Raw genomic sequence first — 21,611 nt, 5'->3', positions numbered from 1 at the left:
AACTGGGGGAGAAGAGGCTTAGTAAGAAAGGTCTGCAGCGACAGGGTGTCATCAGGATTTACTGTGACATTTACGACACTTCACAGTATACTGCGTCACTTCAACAACTATTTTCTCCACCAGACTGCCACTGACAGGTCAGAAATAGTCGAGATACTCGGGATCAACAGACATCTTTAGAGCTGGGAAACGAGGAAGTTTAGGATTGTCAGCAATAGCATGAAGCCGACACCAAACATGAACATCAGTGAAGCCTACCACACAGATGTCAGCTTTACTGTCCCTGTCAACGTCTGTTGACCAATTTATAGCATCACCGCTATCGCTCGATTTGAGCAGTGGTTCAGTTTCAGTTTGTTCCAAAACTGACTTTACGGCTTTTCTTTTACCATTGTGTTTTTGGTTGGGTGCTCTGGCTGACTCATAAATATTCATGAGTTACCATAAAATGGTAGGATGACAGAAATTATTCATCTGTTTGTTTGCAGCACAATGTTATTTCTGCCACTAGATGGCAGCAGAATACTGTCCCAAGAGTTATTCAGACTTCACACTGTGAAGTGGATCAATACGCGTCACCCAGAGTCTGACTCGGGCTGAACTGTAATTACATAGAATTTCGAACCTGAGTTACAGTCAGGGTTAACGCCAAGGAGGTTAATATACATCTTCCACAGTATATATAATGGAGTGCATTACCTGTACAAGTATTTGTTGTTTTGGCACTGCATTACAATTCTTTATTTTAACATTTTAACATGTGGCTTTCTGGAGGGCCAAATCACAGAAAAAGAAGAAGAAGGAAAAACTGTAAAGAGCTGATGTAAGAGTAGAGCAGGAGGGCATGTGGATTTACAGAGACATGTTAGAAATTGCACTCCATACCATTAACATCATAAATTAAAACCCCGAGTGATGCAGTTCATTCAGAATCGAGTATTGCTACGTGTGCTAGGTATGCACGTGGCAGGAATGGGATAATGACTGCTTAATGCTACCCCTGCATTGAAAGGATCTGAGCAGACTGAACGTTGCAGCAAAGACCTAAACTGTCGTTCATATTGCAGCAGCCAACATTGTCACCCTGGAGGTGGGCGGGGCTGGACAGGTGATTGATGCCAGGATGTTCACAGGTGTGCTGAGCTCCAGAAATTCCTGGAACTTTCTCACGGCGCCTTACAAGTCAGGGAAGGCTCAAGAAGGCAGGTGGAGACCACCGGGGTGTTATGAATACAGCCTTGTAGATAATAAGGATGGAGAAGGACACAGCAATTGACCCTGGACAATGACTGTGGACACTAAACAAGTGGAACGGCCTGTCTAGTTTAGGTGACTGTCATTTTTACGGGCATTTATCAGGGGATGGTAATTGTGCTAGAAGCACGACTGTGAATCATTTGTTGTTAAGTAAACGTGGCCATTATCAGGTTTAACTCCCATATGATGTGTGTGTCTTGGTTTTCCCATCTCGGTGTTCTTTACAATATCATGTTGCTTCAGGCCAATCGCATATTTACTAAACAGCATCTCACTTATGATGTGCAGAAACCAGTATGAATGACAGGTCAGAACAGCCCAATGTTTTGTTCTTAGTCATTCTTGGGTGCTTTCAGCTGTTGTGTTTTGGCTCCTTATCCTGTTGGAGGGTCCATGACCTGCGATTGAGAGAGTTTTCTGACCCTGTGCAGGACGTTTCACTCCAGAATGTCTTGATAGTCTTGAGGTTTCATTGTTCCCTGCACACACTCAAGGCACCTCATGCTAGATGCAGCAAAGCACCTCAAAACATCACCGAGCCTCTTCCATGTTTCACAGTAGGACTGGTGGTCTTCTCTTTGAAAGCTTCATTGTTTTCAGCTGTGGACACACAGCTGATGTGAGTTTTGTCTCATATGTCCAAAGGCCAGTCTGTTTTTTTTTTATGTTTTTCTTTCAACAGTGGTGTCTTCCATTTAAATCGTCAGTATGACTGATTGCGTGATTAGAGACATGTGTGATACAAATTCAAGAAAAGAGCTAGTTTGATAAAATCGCTCAAATCCAATTATTTAGGATCCTCTTTATGGGTCCCAGCAAATGTGTCCAGGCCATTTTAGGAGATGTTTGTAGAATAAGCAACACTGGATCTCTTGTCACACTTGCTTTGTTTTATTTAATGGCACATCAAAGGCATGCAGGTCTTCCTCTTCTTTCGGCTGCTCCCTTTTGGGGTCGACACAATGGATCATCTTGTTCCATATCTTCTTGTCCTCATCATCTTGCTCTGTCACACCCATCACCTGCATGTCCTCTCTCACCACATCCATAAACCTCCTCTTAGGCCTTCTTCCCTCCTCTTACCTGTCAGCTCTATCCTTAGCACCCTTCTTCTAATATACCCAGCATCTCTCCTCTGCACATGTCCAAACCAACGCAATCTCGCCTCTCTGACTGTCTCCCAACCTGAGCTGACCCTCTAATGTCCTCATTTCTAATCCTGTCCATCCTCGTCACACCCAATGCAAATCTTAACATCTTTAACTCTGCCACCTCCAGCTCTGTCTCCTGCCCATATAACATAGCTGGTTTCACAACCATCCTGTAGACCTTCCCTTTCACTCTTGCTGATACCCGTCTGTCTCAGGTCTACAGGGGGACACACTTGCTTTTCATTTCTTGACTTTTCAGGGGGCTACAGCACTTTTTCAATGAGCTGTAAGGGTAACAACAAATCTGTCCAAGTCTGCCTCACTTAAGCCACTGCGGACCATTTCACAGTGAAGTTATTTTAGCAGGTTACAACTGCACCAAAAGCTTTTCCTCCATGTCTCAAGATCTCTACTATAAAGTGCTAATGCAGGCAGATCATTCTTTTAATTTATAGAAAGCGCTTAACGTCAGAACACAATTGTGCTTATCAAATGCATTATATCATGTTTGTGAAGAAATAATTTTGACTTGAAAAGTACCACGCTTATCCTTTAAATATGGTTAGTGGCATTTATGTACTTCTTTGTAATTTCAAAAATTTGTATGCGTTAATGAGTGTGAGACCCCTACTTCATATTGTAAGTTTACATTATAAACAATTTACAGTATTTGTGTGATGTAAATATGGATTAGTATAGTTGATATTTATCTTTGTTGATGATTATCTTTTACGGTGCATCTGCCTACTCTGTGCCACAGCGTTAACCTCTGCCCACTTTGCCATTCACACAATTCAAACATTTCATGCTTTATAAAAACATCTTTGGGTCGTGTGGTTGGACTCAAACTCTCTGAATTCTTTGCTTTCTAGATGTTAGATTTCATTGGAAAAAGATGTATAAGTGTATGGCTGACTGAGGTGCTTTAATTAATATAATTGATGATAATAGAGTAAAAGTACTAGACTAGATGGGATTGGTTCTTACAAAATAAAATCTCAACCAAATACGGTTTTCTTTACATAAACATGCAATGCCTCGAATGGAGTACAACAAGCAGAAGCATGCAAAAGAAGTGGAAGAAAGGGAAAGGAAAGGAAAAGAGACAGAGAGATACTGTACCAAAGGGCAGGGGGCATCTAGGCCTGGCAAGCCCACCTCCCGCTTGTCTCCTCTGCATCCTGGTGTTTCCTGTTTGTGAAATTAACCTCCTTTGTTACCAGTGAAGCAGAAAATTCCAAACCATCCATGAGACTGCAACTTCAGTTTATCTTTTCTTTTTTTCTTTTTTGTTTGTACCACATGAATGCTAAGTGAGTGACTGTATTGTCACAGAAAACCGAGTTTTGGTGAATTGTCCATTTGTTGGGACTAAACAGAAGGTAAATCAGGTAGATTTAGGGCGGCAAAACTGGGACAGGCACCATGAAACCAATCTTACCAAGATAAACTTCACTGTACCAGAGTATGGTTCAGGTTTGAATGGCTATCCATTGGGTGTCCTGACAGGTGAAATGTTTGAGTAGAACCAAGAAATACGTGGAAGAAAACAAAAAAGTAGTAAGGTGGGAAAACATGAAGCCAAGATGTGAGACAAAATTGAAGTCCATAGAACAAAAGGTCAAAAATGAATTAACACACAAGAAAAATTAGAGCAGGGCTTTTTTGATAAAGTTTTAGTACCCTGTCAGGGGTGACTGGGGTGGTGACCCGGCCGGGACGCCCAGGAAGACCAGAAGAGGGCTTATGATCACCCTGGTTCCTTTTGGTCACCGCCAGGGGGCGCCCCTGTGCCTAAAGAGCCTTGGACCTCAGCACTTCCGCCAAACCCAGAGTGCTTCTGGGTACACAGCCGGTGCTTCCGCCACACAGGGGCATGTCGGCGGAAGGTCACTGGAGGACACCTGGAGCACATCCGGGTGCATATATAAAGGGACCACCTCCCTTCATATGATGGCTGGAGTCAGGTGAGGACAAGGACTGAGCTACTTGGAGACAAAGTGGAGGCGGCCTGAAGAAAAGAGGCAGTGTGAGGCTTGGACTTTGGGGAGTCTCGGGGGTTTGTGGTGCACTAAACTTGTAAATAGAAATTGTAAATAAACTTGTGGTGGTGCTTAACAACATGTCTGCCTGTCTGTGTCCGGGGCTCCTTCCACAACCTTCAGATTGGATACCAAAATGAACCGCTGGCCTTCCTTTTATCCCATTGTGTTAGTTACAAAGAGGTCACAACCTTTGAGGCCATACCCTTAGAAACACGGGGAAACGGGCCTAACCATGGCAACTTTTAGGACCTAAAGTGGTGTCCAAGATGTTGCTAAAACAAAGCATAGCACTTAAACCATAAATAATTCTGAGTTAGCTAGTTAGTTAGAATTCGGAATTAGCTACTGATTAGGACGATGCTTGCACGTAAAACCTTCCTCATCCGTGGTGATACCGGTTTTGCTGTTTATTGTTTGCTTGTTTTGGTAATCAAGTGGTACAATTGTGTGCTTCATTTGGTGGCTTTTCTAAGTAAAGGATTCTAGTTCTGTGATTATTCGTTAAATTTTACTGGTAGTTTAGGAGTTGTGTAACTTTAACATCATGGACGCCATTTTAAGCGCCCACACTAGGCCGTTGCACGGTCCACATCCCACGTTTATTGGGACATGGCCTTGGAAGTCGTGACCTGTTGGGTAAAAAGATCAGCTGTTGGTTCACATCCTTATTCGATTCCAAAAAACTTTCAAAAACTTTTTGCTATGTTTCTTTCTTGCTCATGTTCTTTGTTTTTACAACAGACCTCCAGAGCACTGCCTCATTGAGGAGGTTGTCACTTTGCATCATACGTCAGTGATACGCCTGCTTGCACTATGGTTAAGATTAGGGCTTGGGGACGGTTATTAACAGCAAGTCAAGTAAAGCAAATTGACAAAGACCTGCAATCCAACTAGCTGTCCAGCAGAGCTACTGAATGTCAGAACTTCTGAGGTCTGCAGCTGGACCCATCTCCATTTTTGACTGTTTTTGCTTGAGCTTTTTGTTCTCAGTTTTCGCCTCACACTCTGGATTTGGTTGATGTTTTTGATTTTCCAGGACTGGCCCTTTTTCTGTCTGTACGTGCATCTCCCTTTTTTCCTAAAAATTGTATCCTGTCTGTTTTCTGCCAGGACACATAGTAACCAGGAACCTGTGCGCCTTCAATTGGAAATCTATACACTGCGGGGGAACATGAATACCACTCCCAGCCATGTTTTCCATTGGATACACAATTATTATTATTATCCACACAAAGTTTACTGGTCATTGTAATTAAGGCTCTGTGGGTCTGGGGTGGGTGACCAGTACCCATACTTTAACTGCCAGTACAGAGTACCACAGACTGGGTCTGTATGCCCACGTGGAGCCATACTGATCAAAATAAATCCTAAAGCACCTTACAAGAGTCAGAAAACATGTGAAATAATCCAATTTGTTAAAAGGATAAGTGTCATTGTGTCTGTCTGGTTGCTATGTCTCTGTTATACCAAAAGATGGCACATCACCAAAATTTTTAGTGATAAAATGCATAGCATTTGTCATTCAAAAAGATGGTACATCATCACAAACATTAACACTGCTTTTATGAATCCCATACCAAATGGTAAATAACAGAGACCTACAGTATGTATTGCATGGTGCACAGCAAATGTTAATGCTGAGGCCTACATTGATTATTTTGATAATCTCATAATTAACAATCAACCCTACATTGATTATTTAGATCAGTGAAAGGCAACCTTTTTCGAGTTGCGGCGCACTAAGTCCAAAAAGTCCACACCTGAGGGACTTCCCATAAATAAAGTCGTGATGACACAATCTATGGACAATCGACAATAAAAACAGTTAATTTTACAAGTTTGAAAGACATTTTATTAATAAAGGAATCAAAGGATAAATCTTAAATTTAATTAATGTGAACGTTGAGATTGATGCGAGAATCAATTTTCGAAAGACAGACGCGCATTTCCTTGTCGATCATTTGAAGTCTCTCGCGTTTCTTAGACTTCATTTCCATAAGTGTTCCGTTATCTGTTTTTCTAACATAAAATATTTTTTTAAACATCTTTTTTATCAACCAAAAGTTCAAAAACACTAGCAATTTTAAATATTTTACAAACGTTTTTGCAGTAAGGTGTACAGCCTTTGTGGCCTCTAGTGGATGGTTTTGGGAACTTGTAGAACATCGATACCCTGACATTTTCCTATATCTCTTGGCCGTAAGTACAAACGGCCTCAACTCGGTTGGCCATAAAGCAGCAAATCTGTTGTACACATAAACTGTACATAAACTTTCATTGTGTCAGCTAATTATGTAAATTTAAAGATCCATATTTGTGAATTCAGGAGTGATTCCCAAAGTTTAACTGTTAAGCATGGTACAGACAAGTATTGACACCAAAATTCAAAATAAATAATAAAAGCTATAATCATGAATAAACGTGATAAACAATGAGTGGCACAAAAAAAAGAAGCCCGGAACCCATGTCAAGTGCTTTGTTGCACACTCATCTTGTGTGTGCAAATTACAGAGTGACACAGTAATTGCATGCTTCTATTCTTCCCAAGAGAAATGTGTTTTTTGGCTTTATTGCCTCTTATGGAAACTATTTCTTTGCATGGGTTTCTATATAATAACAATTTCAAGTTAGCTACATGATGTGGTAAGGAATACCACCATCCCACAGCCATGTCTCACTGAACAAGTGTACCACCTGCAATGTAACAGCACAGTAAATCAAAGACAACTGTGACTACATACCACAGGACATGGCTGATCCAATCCTGGAGGTCCGTGCTCGCCTTTTTGTCCTTTTAACCCTTTTTTGCCTTGCATGCCTCTCTCCCCCTAGGAAAAATGAAACAGAAACATGTTATTAAAATTCTTGTTGATCTTACTGACAGTTAAACTTATAAGTGAACATTCAAATCAGGTTCTAGCATCGGAGTAAGAACAAGACGAATTAAGCATCCCACATACTGTAGCTGTCCATTAAAATTATGTGTGTGGATGGCTGGCCGGCTGGCTTTGTTTCTTTTTACCCAAAATCCTACTTATTAAACTTTGAACAAATGTTCAACATATTCTATGTTAATTAATGTTGACTTATTTTATTTTTTACTGTCTTCTATTTTTCTATTCTTCATTTTGTAAAGCACTTTGAGCTATATTTTTTTTGTATGAAAATGTGCTATATAAATAAATGTTGTTGTTGTTGTTCATCCATTGCTGTGGTCACTTCCCTCTGGAGCACTCTGCCTGTGAGGGTCTTTCTGTCATGTGGTCAAGTCAAGTGGCTTTATTGTTATACCCTCAATACACCATATAGCAGCATGCAGTAGCACAAAATAAAATCCCCTAGGATTGATGTGCAACATTAACACGTAAACATGACAGTGAAGTTATCACCATAAAGTTTCTAAAACACTGTGCATGTTCTCCCAGTGTCTGGGTGGGTTTCCTCCCACAGTCCAAAAACATGCAGTTAGGAGGACTGGCCTTGTTAAACTGGGTCTATTTTGTGTGTGTATGGTATGTGTGCGCTTGTGATGGACTGGTGTCCTGTCTAGGTGTTTTTCCTGCCTGTTGCCATGTAATTGCTGGAATAGGCTCCAGCTCTTTCATGACCCTTCTCTGGATGAACAGGTTTAGAAAATAGATTGATAGATACGTCTCAATCAAACTAAATTACAGTAATGAGGAACAATGTTGTGGAACTTGAAACTAACCAATCAGCAAGACATTACAAAGTTGTTTCTAAGCCTCTGGGACTCAAGTACAACACAGAGTTCGTCATTATCTCCAAATGAAAAATAGCGGAACAGTGGGGAACCTTTTCAGGGAAGGCAACACACAGACGACTGTACAAAAACATCCAAAGAACTGGGAGCCTCTCTAGCCTCAGCTGAGATCAGTATTCAAGCTTCCAAACGGGGTTCCGCTCAGAGCAGTGAGCTAATATGCACGTCAAATGTTCACTTTGTTCTAATTGTGTTATGACGCAAAGGCCCAGACACACAGGAGTAGCCCAGTATAAGATCTTCATACCTTTTCTCCTTTGTCTCCTCTGTCTCCTTTTTCACCTCTTAAGCCTGGAAAACCCTAAACAAAAATATAAAGATGGTGCACATTTAGCATAACTCATGTCAAAATGATTATAAGCATACAGAATAATACAATTTTAATCTTCATTTATGTTGATTTAAATTACTACAATACTGATATATTAGCGAATACTCCTTCCAAAAATAATATTTTTTATATGTTACTTATCCCATGTAGTTACTTGAACGGCACCCCTCAACGTCATTAGTATACATTCAGTATTATTAGACTACAAGGGCTGAGTGAGGATAGGGGTTCCCCTCAGTGTCCAAAGCATTCGCCCATTGAATTACCTAAGCAAGCCCTCAGTGTCCATAGCACATCCTGGGGTCGGAGCTCAGAAAGGTCCACAGCACATGCTCTTAGAGTTACCACAACAGCATTCCTTAGTGTCCATAGCAAGGCAGGGGAGATTTCAGAGGGCATGCCGCTGTAACGGCCAACCCCTTACCCAGACCAGCCACTACACTACCAAGACTATAACTTGAAATACCCACCTACACTGCTTGAGTTATATAAACGCTGCTTCTCAGCATCCAGGGGATGTGCCTCTTAACTTTCAAAAATGCCGCTAAAGGCAGCCGTCTATGTCACCTATTGGATTGTTCAGCTCTGCCCAGGGGGACATTTAACCCATCGAGTCATTATAAAAAATCATGACTCTAAGGACATGCCCCTAACAAGGAGCACATTTGCCCCAACAATAAAACAATAAACCTTTAGTTAAAAGTCATCTTAGCTGCCTGAATTATTAGAGATCTTCATTGTTTTATTGAATGACAGAGACATAGCAACCGGACAGAAACAGAGAGAGACACACAGACACTTATCCTTTATTAGTGTGAACTAACTGTGCTACTCATCTAAGATGGGTTAAAATCTAAGTAATCAAGGTAGACCTCAGTTTTAACATTTGCTGTGCCACCATGCAATGCATATGTCTCTGTTATATGCCACTTGGTATTGTGATTCATAGAGTCGGGAGTGTTGAAGTTTTTGATGCACCATCTGTTGGAGTGACAAATGCAATGCATTGTATTACTAAAAAATGATTGTGATGCGTTATCTTTTGGAATGACAGGGACACAGCAACCGAACAGACACACATACACACATTTATCCTTTTATTAAGGTGGATTACCCAGAACATATTGTCACACACGTGCGCATGGGAGGCAGCTAAAGGGCTTGAGTGAAGGCAGTTCGGAGGCATGCCGGGGTGTGGCAGAGTGCACTGACTCTTTTCTCCTTGCCTGTAGACCATCCCGGGGATTTCACCTGGATCTCCTGACATCACTTCGGGACTGAGCCAATGGAACTCGGCCACACCAGCTCCAGTCCCTCTGATGTCACCTCCGCTACTGAGCCAATGGTGGAAGACCACGTGCCAGATCCATACGACCTCACTTCCTGTCTCCCCCTTTAAAACCTGCCCCCTTTCCTTTGTTTCCTCAGTCTTGTTTTGGACTCGGTTGTATGCACTTCAGTGCTCTGTATTTTTACAAGAAAAACGACTTTGCAGCCAGGATACCACAATATACGGGTGGCTGCCCCAACTCTTTATCTGTCCATGTCTCGTTCTTGTGACAGTGGCGTAGTCGGCAGGATGGAGAAGTCCCAGAGGAGAAGGGGACAGGACCTGCAATATACCCAGGTGGGAGTGCATGGGCCGAGTCTTCAGGCGGGAGGGTGCCCGTGGTCGGCGTGACCGGTCGCGGGCTCCGCTCCCAGCACTCATAACTAGGCCATCTGGAGGCCAGGGAGTGTGCGGGTGGGGCTCACAGAATTGGGCTGCCCTGGAGGGAGGCAAAGGGACTCAGTATGCTCTCTTGGGGAGAGTGCCTGCCTCCCTCGAAACCAAAGCCCCATTTACCACCTAGGGGTGCCCCAGACTGGCAGGTGAATAAAATAAAAATGGAGGTTGGACCCTGAGCGCCACCAACAACAAGCCTGGTCCTTATGGGCAATGGTAGGGCATTGGCTACGGCCATTTGAAAACACGCCCTACCAAATAATAGAGCAGGTAGCTTGCTATCTGCTCCTGGAAGCGCTTCCCGTGGCTTCACCCAGCCGGTTTGGGGCAGCAGTTTAAGAACATGTCTGAGCTCATAGAGCTTATGGAGACGCAGAGGGCGGCCTCACACTCTGGGGGAGCAGAACCGTCCTCATGTCAAACCCAGCCGGGTACGTTCCAAGACCTAGCCCCTCCCTGTACAATCCGGAGCTCATGCGGCGTCCAGCGGGCGCGTGGCGCAAACCGCTTGGGGCAAGGAGGAATGCAGGTGGAGGGCGAGGAGGGTTGGTGTGCTCTGCTAATCCGCTTGGCGGTCCCACATACTGGCGTGGTGATCGCCAACGGACACAAGACCACAGGTTTGTTCGACTCGGCAGCAACATTTCCATTGTTGCCCGCCGCTTTGTGCAACCGCAACAGTGGCTAAAATTTAAGACCGGTATAACCTGTGTCCACGGAGACATCCGCTGGTACAGGTCCGCCGCTGTGTCATCAGTTACGGAGGGTCAGTTCAGAACTCACCGTAGCGTCCTACCTGATCCTCCACACCCGGTGATACTAGGGCGGACTGGTCTAAAATCAAAAGCGGTGAGACACATACCACTCCGGGGTTAATTTGGGCCTCGTTATGGACGGAGATAACCCGTCTCAAGCTGCCTCCACGCCGTGTAATCAGCCGGCAGAGAGAGACGGCGTCGCCCTGACTGACGGGCAACTCCCGGCCGCCGCTGGCTAACACGCCATCCCCCACCGACGCGGCGGAGCGGGAAGAAACCACGCCCATTGAGGTCGACGCTGACCCTCTCTCCGTGTTGCGGTTCCAATTTAAAGAAACGCCGGCTTCTTTTAGAAGGGAGCAATGGAATGATGACTCCCTGAAGTTTGTAAAAAATGCAGTGGTCCTTGTCAATGGCCAGCGCACTAATCAGTCGATGCCACAGGGCCCCTACTTTGTGCTAGATAATGACCTCCTTTACCGTGTAGCAATGCATGACGGGCAGGAGACGAGGCTGCTGCTGGTGCCGCGCACCTTCCGCGGCAGGTCTGCGAGCTAGCACACGCCCACCTCCTAGGTGGCCACCTGGGCACCGAAAAACTCTGGAGCGGATCAAGCTCCGTTTCTACTGGCCAGGAATTAATGAGGAGGTTCGTCGCTTTGGCGCTTCCTGCCCGGAGTGTCAACTGCGACAAATTCCTAGGAGGGACCGTGCTCCTCTCGTTCCTATTCCACTGATTGACGTTCCCTTCCACAGAATCGGGGTCGACCTGGTGGGACACCTGGAGCCCTCAGCCCGAGGACACAAGTACATTTTAGTCCTCGTGGATTACGCTACACGATACCCCGAAGCTGTTCCGTTGCGCTCAGCTACCTCTAAAGCCATCGCACGGAATTACTAGGGGTATTCGGCGTGGGGATCCCCAAAGAAGTCTTGACAGACCAGGGGACCCCTTCACCTCGGAAACGCTCAAGGAGACTGCCAGATTACTGAAAATAAAGCATTTAAAGACCTCGTGTATCATCCTCAAACCGACGGATTAGTAGAGAGGTTTAATCAAACTCTCAAGCAAATGCTGCGTAAGGTGGTCAGCGAGGATGGAAGGAACTGGGATCAGCTCCTCCCCCTCGTCCTTTTTGCCTATCGGAAGTCCCACAAGCCTCCACGGGTTCTCCCCTTTGAACTACTGTACGGGCGACAACCTCGGGCATATTAGATATTTTGAAAGAAGGCTGGGAAGAAGAGGCTCTTCCCTCCACAAACATACTGGAGTATATCGCGCGAGTTACGCGATAGATTTGGAAAGATTCGCCTGTCCTTAAAAGTCACATGGAGGAGGCTCAAGCAGCACAGGCCGGTACTACAACCGCGGCACGTCTCTTCGGGAGTTCCGCCCGGGAGATCGGGTCATGGTCCTAGTGCCTACCTCCCACTCTAAATTGCTTGCCCACTGGCAGGGCCCCTACGAAGTTAAGGAGAGGAAGGGACTGGTCGACTATTTGGTGAGTCAACCCAATCGCCGGCCAAAGGAGCGGTTTATCATGTGAACCTGCTGAAACCGTGGAAGGACAGGGACCCCGATCCCTCCTCCGCCAGCCCGCTCACTCTTCGCCACACACACGACCTTAACTTCGCACGGACTTAAGTCCCAGACAGCGGCAGGAGCTGGAAACAGTTATCCGGACCGTTCGGGAGGTAGTCAGTGAGAACCCGGAAGGACCTCTCTGATTGAGCACAACATGTGACAGAGCCGGGGTTGTTGTCCGAGAACGCCCGTATCGCCTTCCCGAGGCAAAAAAGGCTGAAGTGGAGCTTGAGATCAAGCGCATGCTGGAGCTAGGTGTGATTGAGGAAAGTTATAGTCCCTGGTCCAGCCCCATTGTGCTCGTCGGTAAGCCTGACGGAAGTTGGAGGTTCTGCAATGACTTCCGTCGGCTTAATCAAGTCTCCCAATTTGATGCTTATCCAATGCCACGCGTGGGCGACCTCCTCGAGAGGCTTGGACAGGCTCAATACCTGACCACACTTGACATGACGAAAGGGTACTGGCAGGTTCCTTTAACGGACTCCAAGGTATAAACCGCGTTTAGTTCCCCTATCGGTCACTGGCAGTATCTTGTCCTTCCATTTGGGTTACACAGGGCTCCAGCAACCTTTCAGCGTCTGGTGGACAAAGTGCTTCGCCTCATAACTCATACAGTGCTGCCTACCTGGATGACGTGGTCATCTATTCCAGCACATGGAAGGAACACCTACAGCATGTCCAAGCGGTATTACGGACACTTGGTGAGGCGGGCTCGGATTAATCCCAGGAAATGCTTCTTGGATTAAGCGAGGCCAAATATTTAGGCTACCTGGTGGGTCGGGTACCGTAAGGCCACAGTGCTCCAAAATTGATGCCATTCTGAAATGGCCCGTCCATGAACCAAGCGGCAGGTCCAAGCCTTTCGGTTAGCGGGTACTACCGCCGGTTTGTACCTCGGTTTTGGAGAGAGCGGCGCCTTGACTGATTTAACAAAGAAGAGGGCCCGAACATTGTGGCATGGACTGAAAAACAGGCGCTGCATTTGGTGACTTAAAGCAGGCCCTTACGCCCACACCTGTTTTGATGGCACCTAACTTTTCTTTGCCTTTCATCCTCCAGGCGGACGCCGGACACAGGCCTGGGCGCGTGCTGAGCCAAAGCGTCGATGGTGTGGAGCACCCCATCATGTTCCTGAGCCGGAAACTGTTGGACCGGAGACCAGGTATGCTGCGGTGGAGAGGGAGGCTCTGGCGATTAAATGGGCGATTACTCAGCTGAGGTACTACCTGTTGGGCGGAATTCACCCTTGTCACGGACCATGCACCCTACAGTGGATGGCCCTCCACAAGGAGTCGAATCCGCGGGTCACCCGGTGGTTTCTTGACCTGCAGCCGTACAAGTTTTCGCCGTTCATCGCCGGGCTCTCCACGCCAACGCTGATGCCTTTCTCGGGTTCACGACCTCTCGGTTAGTCGCCCGACCCGTCGGGTCTGGGCTAAGGGGGCCTTGTCACACACGCGCATGGGAGGCAGCTAAAGGGCTTGAGTGAAGGCAGTTCGAGGCATGCCGGGTGTGGCAGAGTGCACTGACTCTTTTCTCCTTGCCTGTAGACCATCCCCGGGGGATTTCACCTGGATCTCCTGACATCACTTCCGGGACTGAGCCAATGGAACTCGGCCACACCAGCTCCAGTCCCTCTGATGTCACCTCCGGCTACTGAGCCAATGGTGGAAGACCACGTGCCAGATCCATCGACCTCACTTCCTGTCTCCCCTTTAAAACCTGCCCCTTTCCTTTGTTTCCTCAGTCTTGTTTTGGACTCGGTTGTATGCACTTCAGTGCTCTGTATTTTACAAGAAAAACGACTTTGCAGCCAGGATACCACAATATACGGGTGGCTGCCCCAACTCTTTATCTGTCCATGTCTCGTTCTTGTGACAATATATTATACAGACCACTCTTTAAAACACTTACATCTAATCCTGGTTCGCCTGTTTTGCCCTGTAATTCAAAAACATCACAAGTTAAAATTTACAGCATTTTCTTTCATTTTACTTCATCTTTTTTGTCATAACACGACCAGTTAAAAAGAATTAAGATTTGATGATCTTCATAAAAATACAGAACATTTGAACAATAGTGACAAGAATAGACGCGGGTTTATCATGTGAACCTGCTGAAACCGTGGAAGGACAGGGACCCCGATCCCTCCTCCGCCAGCCCGCTCACTCTTCGCCACACACACGACCTTAACTTCGCACGGACTTAAGTCCCAGACAGCGGCAGGAGCTGGAAACAGTTATCCGGACCGTCGGGAGGTAGTCAGTGAGAACCCGGAAGGACCTCTCTGATTGAGCACAACATCGTGACAGAGCCCGGGTTGTTGTCCGAGAACGCCGTATCGTCTTCCCGAGGCAAAAAGGCTGAAGTGGAGCTTGAGATCAAGCGCATGCTGGAGCTAGGTGTGATTGAGGAAAGTTATAGTCCCTGGTCCAGCCCCATTGTGCTGCCGGTAAGCCTGACGGAAGTTGGAGGTTCTGCAATGACTTCCGTCGGCTTAATCAAGTCTCCCAATTTGATGCCTATCCAATGCCACGCGTGGACGACCTCCTCGAGAGGCTTGGACAGGCTCAATACCTGACCACACTTGACATGACGAAAGGGTACTGGCAGGGTCCTTTAACGGACTCCGAAGGTAAAACCGCTTAGTACCCCTAGCGGACACTGGCAGTATCGTGTCCTTCCATTTGGGTTACACGGGCTCCAGCAACCTTTCAGCGTCTGGTGGACAAAGTGCTTCGGCCTCATAACTCATACAGTGCTGCCTACCTGGATGACGTGGTCATCTATTCCAGCACATGGAAGGAACACCTACAGCATGTCCAAGCGGTATTACGGACACTTGGTGAGGCGGGCTCCGGATTAATCCCAGGAAATGCTTCTTGGATTAAGCGAGGCCAAATATTTAGGCTACCTGGTGGGTGGGGTACCGTAAGGCCACAGTGCTCCAAAATTGATGCCATTCTGAAATGGCCCCGTCCGCGAACCAAGCGGCAGGGCCAAGCCTTTCGGCTTAGCCGGGTACTACCGCCGGTTTGTACCCGGTTTTGGAGAGAGCGCGCCTTGACTGATTTAACAAAGAAGAGGGCCCCGAACATTGTGGCATGGACTGAAAAAACAGGCGCTGCATTTGGTGACTTAAAGCAGGCCCTTACGTCCACACCTGTTTTGATGGCACCTAACTTTTCTTTGCCTTTCATCCTCCAGACGGACGCTTCGGACACAGGCCTGGGCGCCGTGCTGAGCCAAAGCGTCGATGGTGTGGAGCACCCCATCATGTTCCTGAGCCGGAAACTGTTGGACTGGGAGACCAGGTATGCTGCGGTGGAGAGGGAGGCTCTGGCGATTAAATGGGCGATTACTCAGCTGAGGTACTACCTGTTGGGCCGGGAATTCACCCTTGTCACGGACCATGCACCCCTACAGTGGATGGCCCTCCACAAGGAGTCGAATCCGCGGGTCACCCGGTGGTTTCTTGACCTGCAGCCGCAAGTTTTCGCTCGTTCATCGCCGGGCGCTCCACGCCAACGCTGATGCCCTTTCTCGGGTTCACGACCTCTCGGTTAGGGTCGCCCGACCCGCCGGGTCTGGGCTAAGGGGGGGGCCTTGTCACACACGTGCGCATGGGAGGCAGCTAAAGGGCTTGAGTGAAGGCAGTTCGAGGCATGCCGGGTGTGGCAGAGTGCACTGACTCTTTTCTCCTTGCCTGTAGACCATCCCCGGGGGATTTCACCTGGATCTCCTGACATCACTTCCGGGACTGAGCCAATGGAACTCGGCCACACCAGCTCCAGTCCCTCTGATGTCACCTCCGCTACTGAGCCAATGGTGGAAGACCACGTGCCAGATCCATACGACCTCACTTCCTGTCTCCCCCTTTAAAACCTGCCCCCTTTCCTTTGTTTCCTCAGTCTTGTTTTGGACTCGGTTGTATGCACTTCAGTGCTCTGTATTTTTACAAGAAAAACGACTTTGCAGCCAGGATACCACAATATACGGGTGGCTGCCCCAACTCTTTATCTGTCCATGTCTCGTTCTTGTGACAATATATTATACAGACCACTCTTTAAAACACTTACATCTAATCCTGGTTCGCCTGTTTTGCCCTGTAATTCAAAAACATCACAAGTTAAAATTTACAGCATTTTCTTTCATTTTACTTCATCTTTTTTGTCATAACACGACCAGTTAAAAAGAATTAAGATTTGATGATCTTCATAAAAATACAGAACATTTGAACAATAGTGACAAGAATAGACAAGCTTGTCCACCTTGATTGTCCAAAATAACACCAAGTTGAGATGTTAAAGGTCTCCACATCCTGCTCTCCACCACACTGCTTGGTCACTTATTCCATGTTCCTGTGGTTCATTGTGTGAAGAAAGACTTTCTAACATTTCGGCGAGGTCTGTGTTAACAACTTCCCTACCGGTGTCCCTGTTCTTTAACTCCTTCAGTCTCTCCTCATAGCTCATACCTCGTAGTCCCGATCAGCCTAGTCGCTCTCCTTTGGACTTTTTCCTAGGGCTGCTTTTTCTGTTTTGTATAATGTGGAGACCAAAACTACATGCAGTACTCCAGATGAGGCCACATGTGTGCATTGTTAAGGTTAAGCATAAATTCCCTGGACACATTAAAGGTGCTTTATAACTTAATATCCTATTAGCCTTCTTGGTCACTTCTGTACAGTTTAGATGGAGGTATTGACAAGTCCACTTTGACACTTTGATCTTTCTCAAAAGGCGTACTTTCAAGTTTCAAATGTTCTTTTGTGTATTATAATAAAACATAAAAACATTTGCTCAGAATTACAACCTAACAACAATGGTAATGATCAGAATCCCCCTAGTCCCTAAAAAACCAAGTTAACAAAATCCTTTCATTAGTATTCAAGAATTAGAGATAATGCCAATGACTCCAAGGCCAAGCATCTAACCTGATGGAAGGATAAGCAATTGTATACTAGTAGATGTGGTGGGTCAGGTACAGTAATGATCAGTAACTGCAAAATTTACTTAAAAAAATATCATTATCTTCTGTACATCAGTATAATTAGACAATAATATTTAAGCTTTTCTGTGACAATTTCAGCTTTGTGTAAGGAAATGTTCAATGAAAGAATAAACCGTTACCTTTTCTCCTTTGGTGCCTGGAAGTCCTACTAAACCGGTGTTACCCTAACAAATGAAAGAATAATCATGAAGTCAATTCCATATAATCAGAATTTATCAAACTAATTTTTTTTTTGCTATGTGGTCTGAGCTACTTTGTCTTGTAAGTGCCATGGAGGAAGCACAGACATACTGGGCAGGGTGGATGAAGATTTCTTGCCTGGCTAGGAGGCCATAATGGTAGAACAGCGGGAGTGGAGACTTAACCCAGCTGGAATGCCTCACAATCTTCATCCCAACTGGGACAGAAAAATAGTGGATGGACTGGGTGAACATGAGTGCGGCGAGCAGTTCATTCTACCACATGGCAGTTGGCAGTGTCTGGGCTGAACCCAGTTAAGACACCCGCCGGGTTTCATGAGGATTGGAGCCTGGAAATGCAGCCCTGTTAGGGTCCCTGGGTGCCATCAGAGGGGACTGCCCCTGGTTTCCACATGAAACGGAAGTGCTTTGGATGACCTTTGCCGTGACACCAGAAGCAGTCTCCGGTACTGCCCAAGGTCTCACCTTAAGGATTAACAGTTGGGAAGCAGTAAGCAACTATCACTCTTGGAGGAAGGAAGGAGGGAAGAAATTGGTAGCTTGTTACATTCTGGTGTTGATTTGGTCTGGTGATTATTTGGAACTCGTTAGTAACAAAGAAATACCCTTTATTTAAACCCAGAGTTGTGTTGGGTGACATCGTGTCTGTTTAGGGCTTAGTGGCACCCATTTGTAATTACAGTCTATAGGAAACTATCTCGATAGAAGAAAACCTGTCCCCTGGCTTTTACTAACATACAGTGAGTGCCCTGTGACTGTATTCAGACTCTTTCACTTTTTATTCATTTTGTTATGTTGAAGCCTTGCGGTTAAATCATTTAACTTTTTTTTTTTTTTACACATCAAGCAATACTCCATCCATCCACCCATTTTCTAACCCACTGAATCCGAATACAGGGTCACGGGGGTCTGCTGGAGCCAATCCCAGCCAACACAGGGCACAAGGCAGGAACCAATCCTGGGCAGGGTGCCAACCCACCGCAGGACACACACAAACACACCCACACACCAAGCACACACTAGGGCCAATTTAGAATCGGCAATCCACCTAACCTGCATGTCTTTGGATTGTGGGAGGAAACCGAGCCGGAGGAAACCCACGCAGACACGGGGAGAACATGCAAACTCCACGCAGGGAGGACCCGGGAAGCAAACCCGGGTCTCCTAACTGCGAGGCATCAAGCAATACTCAATATCCCAAAATTAAATGAAATGAAAAGAGGATTTCAGAAGTTTTTGAAGATTTACTAAAGATGAAAAACTGAAATATAATATTGACACAAGTATTCAGACCATTTTACTCAGTGCTTATTTGAAGCCCTTTTGGTAGCGATTATGGCCTGCAGTCTTCTTGTGTCTGACGTAACAAGCTTCACACATCTGGATTTGAGGATTTCAAATTTGTTTGTAGTAACATTTGTTCCAGTATTTCTATCAACTGTGAAAACTAATCTGTTCTTCACCCCCCTTAATCTTGAAACTCGATCGTTTATATCTAAATCAACACCCTCCTCAGGGTTGGCTCATGTTTTGTATTTATAGCTGTTTTGGTCCCACATGATGCTGAACTGCAGTAAGTGGGTTCAGACAATAGATGGATGGAATATGCTGCACTCTTCTGTTAGGGGCATGCAGTGCTTTTCAATATGTTGGTATTATAATATGCCATATATGAGGGGGGACCCAAAAATTCCTGGAATTGTTACAAAAAATCTTTATTAACAAAGCTCTCAGCAATTCCCTTTTAGTCAACTCAGGATCCTGTCCTTGAGATGCAACTCAGTTATCCCAGTGTGTCTCCCATTCCTATTAACATTTATTTATTTGGCTGATGCCTTTATCTAAGGCGACTTAGAACATTTATGACACAATTGGTTCCATTTCTTTTGGTTTTCTAATTGGAGCACAGGCAGGTCAAGTGACTTGCTCAGGGTCACAAAGTGTCAGTAGCAGGAATTGCACCCACAACCTCAGGGTTTGAGGTCCAAAGCCTTAACCACTACTCTGATCCACCTGACACATTTCTTCATTGTGAACCCTCACAAGAAGACTAATATGTTAGTTACTTAGAAAATGGAAGCAATTTTGTTTTTATTTTTTATTTATTGTGTTAGACAAAAGAATTAGAAGCTTATCTCCTGAATCACTAGTTCTATTTTTAAAAATAAAATACCTTTTTCAAGGCTGTAAGAACATTTTTGTAGGCCAGCCGAGACAGGGACATGTCACTTCTCTCTTCATATCACTACAATGGTGTCCTGTAGCAGCACATATTAAGTTCAAACCCTTCATGCTTCAATGACTCTTTCCTCCCACTGTCCAAAGACATGCAGGTTAGGTGGACTGACAATTCAAAAAGGGCACAAGTGTGTGTGTGTTCACCCTGTGATGAACGGGCACCCTGTCCAGGGTTTGCTCCTGCCTTGTCCTCTATGCTAACTGGGATAGGCGCTGGTCATACTCACCACTCGGTGACCCTGGTCAATATTTAGTGGGTTTGAAAATGATATCACATTTTTATGTATTTCAAAGAATTTGCCTTTGTTTGACATGATAGTATTTTATTTTATATATTAGAACATTTGGAAATTCAGAGTTGTCAAAGGAAAACTTACTTTTGGTCCAGGCATTCCTCTTTCTCCGAGTTCTCCTTTTTCACCTTTCATACCATCAAGTCCTGGTTCACCCTGAAAAATGAAGCAAATATTTTAACTCATGTCCATGCAGAGACCACAAGAATCACTAAAGTAAATAATATTGAGCTCTATGGGTTACAGAAAACTTATTTTTGTTATTACCTGTTTTGAAAGCATTTAATGAACCAGAAAAAGAGAAATAATTATCAGGCTATCTGCATACAGTCAGTCATTTTCTAGCCTGTTTAAGCCTGAACTGGGACACGGGGTTCTGCTGGAGCCTATCCCAGGTAGCACAGGACGCAAGGCATGAAAAAACCCTGGAAGGGGTCTCAGTACATCACAGGGCACAAACACACACACACACACACACACACACACACACACACACACACACACACCCCAGGCACACACTAGGGCCATTTTAGAATCACCAGTTCACCTAACCTGCATGTCTTTTGACTCTGGGATGAAACCAAACACAGGAAGAACATGCAAACTCCACACAAGGAGGACCCGGGACATAAACTCTGGTCTCCTTATTGTGAGATACCATAGTTCAATAAATAGTTCTGCATAGTTCAATAAAAACAAAATCCAGAATTTTACCTTTTGCCCTGCAGATCCAGGATGCCCCTATAATTAGAAAAAATTCTGTTTTAAAAATCAAACCGCTCCAAATCAATGTAATATATACACTTTATAGGTTTTGCACTCAAATATTATGGGTAATAAAATTAACACTCATAATCTGGAAGTTTGAAATATCCTTTGACAGTAATATTAAGATCACTTTTCAAAATACATTCTTAAAGGAATACTCCACCAAAATTAAGATGTTTTTTCTACAGTATATACAGTATGTGGTAAAATCTGTGGTTTACTTTAATTTTTTTGTATGAAATCCACCACCTTTTTGTGAATTCTTGGACTCTTTTTAGAAGCATTTATAACGTGGAATCTGATTTCACCCTGAAATTGTAGATTAGTGACTTGGCTTCAATTCTTTAAAGTTATTTGAACCATTTTCACCACACGTTGCATTGCTTTTACGATCATCACCATTTATACCCCCATTGTTAAGATGCTTCCTGTGTTGTAAGGGGACATGTCCTCAGAAGTTGCAAA

General features: G+C 45.2%; 1 protein-coding gene across 1 annotated transcript in view; it reads right to left on the bottom strand.

The window, feature by feature from the left end:
• Nucleotides 1-21,611, bottom strand: part of LOC120543375 (collagen alpha-1(XXIII) chain-like) — a 146,254-nt gene that overhangs the window by 8,057 nt on the left and 116,586 nt on the right. The window contains exons 24-30 of the mRNA XM_039776417.1: nt 21,093-21,119; nt 20,463-20,534; nt 17,767-17,811; nt 16,714-16,740; nt 8,482-8,535; nt 7,195-7,281; nt 3,531-3,599 (exon numbers count right to left, since the gene is read on the bottom strand). Of these exons, the coding sequence (XP_039632351.1) occupies nt 3,531-3,599; nt 7,195-7,281; nt 8,482-8,535; nt 16,714-16,740; nt 17,767-17,811; nt 20,463-20,534; nt 21,093-21,119 (381 nt within the window). The remainder of the gene's footprint in view (nt 1-3,530; nt 3,600-7,194; nt 7,282-8,481; nt 8,536-16,713; nt 16,741-17,766; nt 17,812-20,462; nt 20,535-21,092; nt 21,120-21,611) is intronic.

The sequence above is a fragment of the Polypterus senegalus genome, chromosome 13 (genome assembly GCF_016835505.1).
Source record: "Polypterus senegalus isolate Bchr_013 chromosome 13, ASM1683550v1, whole genome shotgun sequence".
NCBI lineage: Eukaryota > Metazoa > Chordata > Cladistia > Polypteriformes > Polypteridae > Polypterus > Polypterus senegalus.
This window is presented reverse-complemented; position numbering and strand designations above follow the sequence as displayed.